This window comes from Penaeus chinensis, chromosome 23 (genome assembly GCF_019202785.1).
Source record: "Penaeus chinensis breed Huanghai No. 1 chromosome 23, ASM1920278v2, whole genome shotgun sequence".
In the NCBI taxonomy this organism is placed as follows: Eukaryota; Metazoa; Arthropoda; class Malacostraca; order Decapoda; family Penaeidae; genus Penaeus; species Penaeus chinensis.
In genome coordinates, this window is record NC_061841.1 from 21994163 (window position 1) to 22006662 (window position 12500).

Sequence of the window (12500 nt, forward strand, 5' to 3'; positions counted from 1 at the left end):
ATAACTACACACACACGTTTATATTTATATGCATATTGGCTGCCGCCACCTCTGACATGAGCCATTAGCATAGTTAGCTTCAGAATTCCAAGCCACATCAAATTTCTCAGTAATTTTCATTTATATAGTTCATGCGACTAGGCACTTCCCATTTCTGACTTCCCAAATATCTGCATATTATTTAAAAGCAAATTTTAGATATTTAAATCTGATATTTCCACAGTGTTAGGCCTGATCAAACGGCCTCAGATGCACAAGCAAAGACTTTGTGTAGGCAAGCAATAAATCCAACTTTGCCTCGAAATCATGTTCGAAACCTCGTAAAGTGTAAAAGAGAGAAATGACTTAGCATACATACACAAACCTATTTATATATTTCTTAAGATTTCTTGAACATGAACAACGAAGCTCATGCTGATTGCTAAATGTTAGAAAACAAGAAATAAAAACAAAGAATGACACTTTTTTTATTGAACGCTGTATTTGAAAATTCATTTTAGTTGCATGCTCAGGAAAGCAGGAACAAGTCACAGTTTGATTTTTTTTTTCAACGTTGCTAACTATGGGCAATCCTGGAGCCGCTGAAGTCCAGGCTTTTGGTCTTTGAAGTGAAAGCTGTTAAAGATTCCTCGTCTTACTGAGTTTCATGTGCACTAACAGAACTTTGTAAGAATTTAGCAATAAGAGGTCAATCCGGTGAGAAAACATTACAAAAGATTTAAACAATGCTGCATAACCGGTTCTCTGAAAGAGAAAAAAAACTGTCTAACTAAATGAAAATGTAGTTTCTGATTGTCTTACCGAAAGCAGATATCGGCGAAATTCTTTTTTCTTCTTCTTCTTCCTCTTATTTGAATAGATTTTGTGACTTTGTAGACATCTGTGTTCAGAGAGTTAAAATGTTATGACGAGAATGACTGATATGATTTGATGTGATAAAATGTACTCACAAAATAGTCAGTGTAAATCCCTAGCAAAAAAAGACAAGGTAAACTGCCAATGCATTTATCCAAACTAGCTCTGTACATAAATATATATTTATGTACAGAGCTATGTGTAGAACCATTAGTTCTACACACCCGAACATCTGTGCAATTGTGCTAAAATTATTCGCATACCATCTGGTCGATAAAAAGCTTTTAAATATTTTATCATATCAAAAATAAGACTAACAACAAAGATAGACTTCACAGAGTTAATAATTCATATATTTTGGACAGTGCTGATTCATCGATAAGAAGCAATTTTCGTGTAGCAAATTAATGGAAGAGAGAGGGGGGAGAGGGAGAGGGAGAGGAAGAGGGAGAAGAAGAGAAAGAGAAGGAGAAGGAGAAGGAAAAAGGAAAAAGGATAAGGATATGAAAAAGGGAAAGGAGAAGGAGAAGGAGAAGGAAAAGGAGGAGAAGGAAAAGGAGAGGGAGAGGGAGAGGGAGAGGGAGAGGGAGAGGGAGAAGAAGTGGGAGAGAGAGAAGGAGAGGGAGAGGGAGGGAGAGGGAGAGGGAGAGGGAGTGGGAGAGGGAGAGGGAGAGAGAGAGAGAGAGGGAGATGGAGATGGAGAGAGAGAGAGAGAGAGAGAGAGAGAGAGAGAGAGAGAGAGAGAGAGAGAGAGAGAGAGAGAGAGAGAGAGAGAGAGAGAGAGAGAGAGAGAGAGAGAGAGAGAGAGAGGAGAGAGAGAGAGAGAGAGAGAGAGAGGAGAGAGAGAGAGAGAGAGAGAGAGAGAGAGAGAGAGAGAGAGAGAGAGAGAGAGAGAGAGAGAGAGAGAGAGAGAGAGAGAGAGAGAGAGAGAGAGAGAGAGAGAGAGAGAGAGTGAGAAATAGAAGAGAAAGAGCAAGAGAAAAGAGAGAGAGAGAGAGAGAGAGAGAGAGAGAGAGAGAGAGAGAGAGAGAGAGAGAGAGAGAGAGAGAGACAGAGAGAGAAAGAGAGAGAGAGAGAGAGAGAGAGAGAGAGAGAGAGAGAGAGAGAGAGAGAGAGAGAGAGAGAGAGAGAGAGACAGAGAGAGAGAGAGAGAGAGAGAGTGGCAGAGACAGAGGAAGAGGGAGAAGGAGAAGGGGGAGAAAGGGAGAGGAAGAGAGAGAAAGAGAGAGGGAGAGAGAGATAGAGATAGATAGATAGATAGATAGATAGATAGATAGATAGATAGAGAGAGAGAGAGAGAGACGGGTGGGTTTGGTAGGAGGGAGGGACAGAAACAGACAGACCAAAGTATAGGGAAGGACAGAGGGCAGATATAAAAGAGATGGAGAAGAAAGTGAAATGAGGGGAAAGGCTGTGGTAGAAGAAAAAAAGGCGTGGAAGGAGAAGTGCAAAGACATTTAGCAAATAATATCATCACCATCATCAAGGGGCTAACGCCGACGGGGGCGCATGGCCGCATCCACCCTTCGCTCCCAGCCACGAAGGTCCCTCATGGTCGAGTCTCCAGGCAGGCCTTCGGCCCATCTCTATCTCCACGCGACAGGCCTGGTCGAGCTGCTCAAGCCATGGCCTCCTAGATCGTCGTACAGGCCTCCTCCACCCAGGATTGTCTCGCAGTGATGCCCAGATTGGCAGGGTCATCCATAGGGAAACGAGCTAGGTGCCCATATAGTCTGAGTTGGCGATCCCGGATTATGCAAGTAACAGATTGAACACATGGTCCCATGATCCGGCGAAGAGATTTGTTGCAAAAGGCATCAAAATGAGACTTCAAGGCACTAGATCGCGTCCAGGTTTCGCTTCCATACTGGTGCAAGGACACAGCCTTGCCACAGCCTTGCCTCACCCATGAATTAACAGGGAAGATGTTCGACAGGCCCCCACCACATTTTACAGCATTCTCAGTACTGGTTTATAGGCTTGCTATGAGGCCAATAATCCGTGTCGGAATTCCCCTAAGTCTCGGAATCTCTCATAACGATTCTCGATGCACCAAGTCAAACGTCTCCTTGAGGTCGATGTAGGCTCTAAACAACCCGCGGCAGAACTCACGACGGCGTTCCACAATTACTCGAAGCGCTAGGATAAGGTCTATTGTGGACTTGCCAAGAGTGAATCCAAACTGCTTCGGTCTCTGGTGCCTTAGTAGGTGGTCGCGGATCCGTTTCAGAAGAATGTGGGCGAAAACCTTGCCTGGTATACTGAGCAGTGTAATGCCACGGTAATTGCTACAGTCCCAACGATCCCCTTTCCCCTTCCAGAGAGGGATGACCACGCTCCTCAACAGGTCAGAGGGATTGGTACCAGACTGCCAGCCAGATGGCAGTCAAGACTACATGCAAGCCCCGTTCCGTAGGTTCACCCCCAGCCTTTAGCAGTTCAGCAGGGATATCACATATGCCTGCGGCTTTCCCACTCTTCAGCTTAGAAATCGGCATCTTAGCGTTAGTTAGGGTAGGAAGTTTTTCGCCGATGGGTGGGTCCGGTACAGATATTGTGATACCAATTGCGGGTCTACCTGGTACAGCTGTTCAAAATACTCAGGCCAACGTTCAGAAAACCCAACTTGATCTGAGATGATCTGTCCATCCAATGAGCGGACTGTAGTCATCTGCGAGGAGGGTTTAGAGTTAAATTTTCTCAGAGGGCAGGTAAGCAGGGCGAAGGTCGTTTTCCAAGAAATGACCTTTAACCACCTCGGCAGGATTCCTGATGAACTGTTCCTTGTCCCTTCTTAGCAAGAGAGAGAGAGAGAGAGAGAGAGAGAGAGAGAGAGAGAGAGAGAGAGAGAGAGAGAGAGAGAGAGAGAGAGAGAGAGAGAGAGAGAATGAGATAGAGAGAGAGAGAGAGAGAGAGAGAGAGAGAGAGAGAGAGAGAGAGAGAGAGAGAGAAGAGAGAGAGATAGAGAAAGAGATAGATAGATAGATAGAGAGAGAGAGAGAGAGAGAGAGAGAGAGAGAGAGAGAGAGAGGAGAGAGAGAGAGAGAGAGAGAGAGAGAGAGAGAGAGAGAGAGAGAGAGAGAGAGAGAGAGAGAGAGAGAGAGAGAGAGAGAGAGAGAGAGAGAGAGAGAGAGAGAGAGACAGAGACAGAGACAGAGACAGAGACAGAGACAGAGAAGAGACAGAGACAGAGACAGAGAGAGAGAGAGAGAGAGAGAGAGAGAGAGAGAGAGAGAGAGAGAGAGAGAGAGAGAGAGAGAGAGAGAGAGAGAGAGAGAGAGAGAGAGAGAGAGAGAGAGAGAGAGAGAGAGGAGAGAGAGAGAGAGAGAGAGAGAGAGAGAGAGAGAGAGAGAGAGAGAGAGAGAGAGAGAGAGAGAGAGAGATAGAGATAGAGAGAGAGAGAGAGGAGAGAGAGAGAGAGAGAGAGAGAGAGAGAGAGATAGAGAGAGAGAGAGAGAGAGAGAGAGAGAGAGAGAGAGAGAGAGAGAGAGAGAGAGAGAGAGAGAGAGAGAGAGAGAGAGAGAGACAGAGAGAGAGAGAGAGAGAGAGAGAGAGAGAGAGAGAGAGACAGAGAGAGAGAGAGAGAGAGAGAGAGAGAGAGAGAGAGAGAGAGAGAGAGAGAGAGAGAGAGAGAGAGAGAGAGAGAGAGAGAGAGAGAGAGAGAGAGAGAGAGAGAGAGAGAGAGAGAGAGAGAGAGAGAGAGAGAGAGAGAGAGAGAGAGAGAGAGAGAGAGAGAGAGAGAGAGAGAAAGAAAGAGAGAGAGAGAGATAGATAGAGAGAGAAAGAGAGGTTAGTAGGAGAAAGGGACAAAAACAGACAAACCAAAGAATAGGGAAGGACAAAGGGGAGAAATAAAATAGATAGAAAAGAATATAGGAAGTAAAAAGGGTAAAAATGCTGTGGTAGAAGAAAAAAAATAAGACGTGGGTGTGCAAGACATTTAGCAAATTAAATATTTTATCATAAAGATATATTTTTACCAGATAATCAATGGACTTTATTTACGTATTCATTTAGATAGTTTTGGATCTTGGACATAATATCTCTTAGGATAACGCGGTAATATTTTCACTAGATGATCAATGAACTTTGTTTTCTTATTCACTTAGATAAGTTTTGAACATAGTTTGGATATATTCTGGTGATAGTTTTACTAGACAATCAATGAACTTTATTTGCATATTCATTTAGATAACCTTGACCTATCAAACAATATATATATTTTTGATAAGGCGATAATATCAATAGATAATCAAAAATACATTTAATTATTCACTTGGATAATTTTGGGCCAAGTTTGGATACATTCTATCTTTGTTTACATTTGCGGCCGAATTTTCGTTATCTAACCGACCGACGCTTGACGTTCGGTTGTTGTGGCGGAGGAGAAGGACGGTTTTGATAATAAATTGCGCTTTAAATTAAGGTTTATTCTGTTTAAACGTCAGAAATGAAGCTGGTAAGTGGAGGTTTGTGATATGGTTAGCAAAGGAGAGAAAGGAAAGGAAAGAAAGACGTGTTGTTTTAGTATCTTCAGGGGTTAAATGTCTGGAAATGGGAAAAAATCCTTAAATTTTAAGTATATTATGATTTTGTTACTGAGAGAATATTTGAATCTGGTACTGCAAGGGGAGCTTATTTTACTGTGATATACTGGTATGATTAAACCCAATATCACGAAATTTGGAGTGGAAACTTGTTCGTAACCTAACAGTGACATGTAAAGGGACAGAACTAGGTATTCTGTTATGTCTGATAATATGACGTACACTGACTAGATTCCGAAGTTCTTTAATGGTTTGTTGTGATTATATCAAAGCTGATGTTTAAGCAATGTATTGTTTTAATAGTTTGAGTTGGGGGAATAGGCAAAATGTATGAAATGTGTGTGATTTCTGCACAAGTTTGTAAACTATGTGGTTCAGTTACTGTTTAGTCATTTACGCACAATGTTTATCTTGATTATGAGTGTCAGCCCACATTGTCAATAAGAATTCTTCATAAATATTATAGGTGGAGAGGCCGAGGATCGGTTCCTTGTTTGAAGATAGACTTCCTGGATGTATATTTTGTACCAGAATCAGTATGGCAATCATGTCTGAACTGTCTTGAATCATCTGACTTTATGAAACCTGTAAACCTGAAATATATTTTAGATTGCATCAATTCCTAATACTTAAGTAGCATGTGCATATTGCTCTCCGTATAACATCGCTATGGTAAACAGGCCCACAGACATCATCAATTTACAGTTTGACAGGATTCATTTTGGGCTGGTCCCTTATCTTTGCCTTAGACAATAAGAAACACTGTACCATCCTTGCTTTTTATTAAAGGAGATCTTGAGTAACTATTGACTGTATGAATTTGATTTGACCTTTAGCAATGAAATACATATTTCTTCTGTTTAAAATCAAACCAGTGTAATGGTAAAGGCTGCATCTGTTAATTTTTGCACCACCTGAGCAACCACCTTTTGTAACTACCATGCTAACTGCCATATGTTTTAGTATTCTTTCGACTATTTGTTCCTATTTGTCAAAATTTCTAACAACTGGTTTGCATTACTCTCCCCAGTACTGCTTAAGCGGACACCCCAACAAGCCCTGCAATGTGGTGACCTTCAAGAGCGTTACCTTGATGTTGGACTGTGGCTTGGACATGAGCAGCGTGAGCCACTTTCTCCCGCTGCCTCTTGTAGCGTCACATCGCCTAGGCAGCCTCAGCACCTGGGTTCCACGGGATGCTGACTCACAGCTTGAAGGGGTGAGATCTTGGTTGATTTTTTTATTATTAGTATTGTTGTTGCTGATTTTGTTATTAGCATTATTATTATTATTATAATTATTATTATTATTATTATTATTATTATTATTATTATTATTATTATTATTATTATTATTATTATTATTATTATTATTATTATTATTATTATTATTATTTATTACTATTATTTTTTCAATGTAGTTATCACTGTTTAGTATCAACATTCTTATCATAATTATCAGCATCAACATAATCTTCATTACTGTTTCTTATGGTAATCTTTGTTATTCTCTTAATATTGTTATTATGGCTGTTGAACTCTTATTATTATCTGTAGCCATTCCACATGTTTAATTTTTTCTCTCTGAGAATGGTGTTGAGACTTTGGGCTTAAATAATGTTATTATGTTTAGTCTGGATGGATATAGTGTTATGCACAGAACATAAGGGGAATAAATTCATTTTGTATATATGAGATATATGGTTATGAGGTCAAGGGTAGGAGAAATACTTATGAGTGCTTGCATTCACAATAAGAAAAGATTCATATAATTAAATTTAACAGGAACTACGGGAGTGCATGAGCAGAATATTTGTAGACTCTCCGCCTGAAATTGGTCCTCCTACGTCCGGTCTTATGGACTTTGCGGAAGTGGATGCAATTTTGGTGTCAAACTATCTGAGTATGTTGGCCCTTCCCTTCATCACCAACGGCACAGGATTCAAAGGAGTGGTGCTCATGACAGAACCAACAATGCAGGTTGGAAGGTAAGGCTGAGATTGATTTTCTTTCTTTTTTTCTTTCCTTCCTTCTTTCTTTCTTTCTTTCTTTCTTTCTTTCTTTCTTTCTTTCTTTCTTTCTTTCTTTCTTTCTTTCTTTCTTTCTTTCTTTCTTTCTTTCTTTCTTTTTTCTTTCTTTCTTTCATTCAATCTTTCTTTCTTTCTTTCTTTCTTTCTTTCTTTCTTTCCTTCTTTCTTTCATTCAATCTTTTTACATCAAGAATTTTACTTGTCCATTATAATATGGCAAGAATGACATATATAGATAATTAGGATATTTTTTTAAATCTAAATGATTCTGAGTTCTTAGTATAATAAATGGTAATTGTATATTTTCTAATGAGATGTCTTCCTAGCAGAAACCACAATGCTATAAATAATTGTGCATATTTTCTAATGAGATACACACTTAGCAAAAATGAAAATACTAATAATAAGATTATTGACAAATATTTTCTAATGAGCTTTCTTCCTAGCAGACTTAATAATGTCATGAACATCAACCATGATATTGGTTATTAAAATTATTGGCTGCCCATTTTTAAAGAACCCAACTAATAAATATCTACTCAATAGTTCCTGTCATTGAGAGATTTACAGATGACTCACTGAGCTGCTCCATCCATGTTTAGTAACTGTTTGCATAGATTTTTTCCTTACAAGAATCTTGATTTTACAGAATATTTATGGAGGAACTGGTTGAATACATTGAGAGGACCCCAAAAGCCAGACATGCATATAGATGGAAACATTACTTGCGGTCTCTCCCTCAACCACTCTGTGATGTCAAAGGTCCCAAGACCTGGCAGCAGGCTTATTCCTTGAAGGACATTAATGCTGCCCTTTCTCATGTACAAATTGTGGCTTATAATGAAAAGATTGTAAGTAGAAATAGAGAATGTTTTTTGTTATCATTGTTGGCATACTTGAAACTGTTTACATTCTGTGTGACCATGTTTGTATTTTTATAACTTGATACAATAATGTTTTATTATTTTCTTCTTTTTTTCCCCTGCTTATTTACTTGCTTATGTTCTAACTTATTTCCTTACTTTTCAGGATATTTGTGGAGCACTAAAGGTGACAGCAGTTAGTTCTGGCTTTTGCCTGGGGAGCTGTAACTGGCTTATAAGTTCTGATCATGAAAAGGTAACTGAATAAAAGATTCGTTAAGATGACCATAGGTTTTACCCATCACACTCGTATGGTTCTGTAAATGCATCTTGATTTATGATAGTAATTAATTCATGATTTCCTAATAGCGGTACAACAGTATTAGCTTTATGACAGCAGATTTTGAAGTATTGGTTAATTGGGAGTTAATAATTATACTCATCATATAGAATAATATAGAAGGAACACAAGAAAATAATGCATAAAATTTTAGTTGTAATGTAGAAGATATGAAAAAAAAAATAGAAATTCTAAATATCTGATTGTTAAGTATTCATGTAATTAAAAACTAGTAGTAAGTATGGATAGCTATAGGTGCTTGGAATTTTTCAAAACCTTTCAAAATATTAAAATAATTTATGCTTTCAGACTGTAACTTTGATGATGGTATAGATATATTAATGCTTTCTGATAGGCAAAGAGATGCATATCAGTCTACTGTTATCTGTGTTTTAATGTCATTGAAAGATATAATCAAATATATCAGGAAATTATCATGATCTTGGGTATTGAATGTTTTTGATCTGCATCCACTCCACATGGCTGAACTGGCTGATGATTGGGAAATTGTTCCCAGGCATGTAATACTCTGACACTGCTGAGGAAGATTAAGGAATACATTTCAGGAATCTTGCTGGGGAGGTGGAAGGCAGTTCCCGCAGCCACCTCTCTCTCAGGGGTCAGTAAGCAGAACTACAGTCACTTACTGACAACCGAAGTGACTGTAGTTCTGCTTACTGACCCCTGAGAGAGAGGTGGCTGCTGGAACTACAGCAGTCACTGATTCATTACATTATCATGCGAGGTGCTCACTTTCTACAGTATGAGACATATCAGAGTCCAGCTACTCTGGCACTGCAGATGGGAGCCCTTCAGATTCACTTCTGGCAGATCCACAATGGGCCATATTTTTGAGCTTTAAGTAATTTAGAAATTGCGCCAGTGCTTACATAAGGTGGATTTCATCCCATCCAAGTTAATGTAGAACAGTAGTGTCTAATATTAACCTATTCATGCTAAGTGACATCCTATTATGTAATGATAAAAAGTTTACTTGTACTGGTTGACATCAAATCATATCCCAAGTGTGGGTCCCAGTGGCTAGGATGACAATCACCTGTGAACTGCACAATAGCCAAGGGGCAGAGCAATGAATATTAACACATCATGGCCTTGCCAAACTTTGTTTGAAAATATACCTTTTGTGAGTGGATTAAAATCACATATTCAGCCGTGAGTTTTGGGTTTAGAGGATTCCTTAACCAAAACCAAGATACAGAACTTAACTCAATGCTGGTGGATATCGGAAATCCCAGAGCGTCATAAACTCTGGTGATTTCTGGCAATGTCCAGACACTGGGCTACAGGTAACAGAACTTCCCGCTCCATGCACTCTGGCACGTCGCTGCGCATACAGCCTTACCCCGCAGACCAAGCAGTTTGTTATGACGCTTGTACGCGTGACCTGTCCATAAAGGATTGAGGGTCTCATAGAAGAACCTGTCAGTTGATATGTGCTTGTGACACCCTGAGCTATACATTCTTTCATAGTGTAGTTCATAACTCTAGACTGTTGGATTAGGAATCAACAGAGAAATTGGTCTGGTTGCAGGAGATACTAGAAAGACCCTATATCTGACCACCGTGTAGGGCCTGTTACTCACACAATCTGGTGCCACCATCTCATGCTTTACAAACACAACTGTACTTGCTTAACCTCTTATGGATGATCCTGTCCATCAGGATGTTTTTTCGAGAGACAATCCTGCACGAAAGAGACCTGTGGGATAACTTCAAGAGTTGTGGCTGGCTGACCAAACCTGCTGTTTATTTTGGATTTCTTGATAAGGGTGATTTTAAGAAATGACAGCATTTTATGTACATTTTGTTCCTTTTTTTCAATTGGTATACTTATGCTTGCATTTGATTAAGGTGATATGTAATTGGTAACTTCACACCGAGCAAAAAACATCGGTTTGAGGAAAACCAGATTAACCCAATGTCGCCAGGAAAATACTATGCCCTAGATTTTTTGTGAAATGTCTTTGCACATAGATAACTCTGTAAGTGCTTAGCTACAAAGGAGTCAGTAAACCTTGTGACCTTACCTGATTTAACCTTTATGAATTTGTTGGAAAAACATATTTTTTTTCTTTTTCTAATGCTATGAATATCAATGGTGTTGTTTTTATTATAGTCATTATAATTACTATAATGTTATTGTCATTAGTAACTGCAATATGAGATAAAGTAAAATATTTTCAAAAATCAAGAAAAAAGGTAAAAAGGTGAGACAGGTAGTACTTGTAATTGGCGACTTAGTACAAGTGGAGCCATCTATTTGTAAGAACAATTAATAAAATAAACTCACAGTGGGCATGGCATGTATATACATGTCATGCCCGTTGGTTTTAGGTTAAACCTTACTAATATTTTCTGACTTCTTTTGTAACTCTCATGTGTAAATACAAAAAACTCCATTCATTTATCTTTGTAATGTGGTTTGTTGCATCACAATATAGAAGTTAGCTGCGGATGATAACAACACAGAGCAATTTGATTCCTTCAAAGGCCTAACAAGTACATAACGGGATAGATTTGAAAAATCATTGTAAAAATTGTCTTACAAATATCCTTTGTGTTTTTATGATAAATATATTGGTGTTCATTGTGTTTATTATAGGAAAAAATAGGAAAAAATATAGATTGACATTAATTAAAGGCTAAGAAAGTGTATAAAAGATTTTGTAAAGGCTTATGTTTTACTTTTGAATAAAGGAGAAAAGCAATAATATATATGGCTTCTAGATATATGTTTTTCCAAAAATAAGATGGGCATAATATAAAAAGAGGCCAAGTTGTGTATAGCTTATTGCTTTTTCCCAATCCATTTAAAGACCAACTATAATTTTTAATGAGTATTAGTTGAATGTACAATTATCATTATGTCATACAAAGAAATGGTTGTAAATTGTACACTTTTCATCCTTTCAGTTAGCTTACCTCAGTGGCTCCTCAACTCTGACTACTCATCCTCGACCGATTGATCAGACGTCACTCAAAAATGCCGATGTGCTTATTATGACGGCCCTGAATCACACACCCATGTTCAACCCAGATTCCATGCTGGGAGAGTTTTGTGTTGCTGTGGGTGAGTATCTGCCTTTTCCAAATAGCTGTCGTACAGTATATGTGGGCAGCAGTGGATTGCAGAATTAGTGCTGTAGAATATAAAAGGAAAATGCAATAGTCTATGCAATGAGTATTTCTTAAATTTTGTGTTGTGGATTTTAATTCTGTCTGCTAGGTTTTTATTTATTTAGTTAACCCATAAGGGACTAGATTTGACAGTTGTGGTTCTCATGTATTTGCACAGACGAGAGGAAATGAGGCAGTAACCCTCCCCCCCCCCAAAAAAAAAGAAGATTGTCTCCAAACTATCAGTAATATAAGCATCCAGATGAAGATAATTTTGAAAAAAAAAGAAAAAAAAAGTGATATGTGATGCACAACTTTTCATCACACATTTGCTGGCCAAGGTTTAACAGGACTGCTATTATTATAGATGACCATTTTTTAATTGTAGTTAGGAACATTTACTAAGTAAATTTTGTTTATCTCTTTTTTTTCTTTATTTTCCACAGCTCAAACTGTACGGAGTGGTGGTAACGCCTTGGTTCCATGCTATCCTAGTGGAGTTGTCTACGATCTTTTTGAGTGCTTATCAAACCACCTCGATAACCTGGGACTTTCGCTGATCCCCATGTATTTTGTCTCTCCCATGGCTGAAAGCTCGCTAGCCTACTCCAACATCTTTTCAGAGTGGTGAGTGAAGGGACAAAGAAACGCTCCTTGTGGTTTATCTGTCTCGGTCTTTCATATTCCAGAACTGAAGCTTAGATGTTCACATGTAATGTCATAATTAG

At 38.8% G+C, this 12500-nt stretch overlaps 1 protein-coding gene across 1 annotated transcript in view; it reads left to right on the forward strand.

The window, feature by feature from the left end:
* Window positions 1-5202: 5202 nt before the first annotated feature.
* Window positions 5203-12500, forward strand: part of LOC125037404 (integrator complex subunit 9-like) — a 12441-nt gene continuing 5143 nt past the window's right edge. Inside the window, exons 1-7 of the mRNA XM_047630544.1 lie at window positions 5203-5314; window positions 6433-6621; window positions 7187-7389; window positions 8081-8282; window positions 8461-8550; window positions 11569-11725; window positions 12219-12399. Coding sequence (XP_047486500.1) covers window positions 5306-5314; window positions 6433-6621; window positions 7187-7389; window positions 8081-8282; window positions 8461-8550; window positions 11569-11725; window positions 12219-12399 — 1031 coding nt within the window. The 5' untranslated portion in view covers window positions 5203-5305. The remainder of the gene's footprint in view (window positions 5315-6432; window positions 6622-7186; window positions 7390-8080; window positions 8283-8460; window positions 8551-11568; window positions 11726-12218; window positions 12400-12500) is intronic.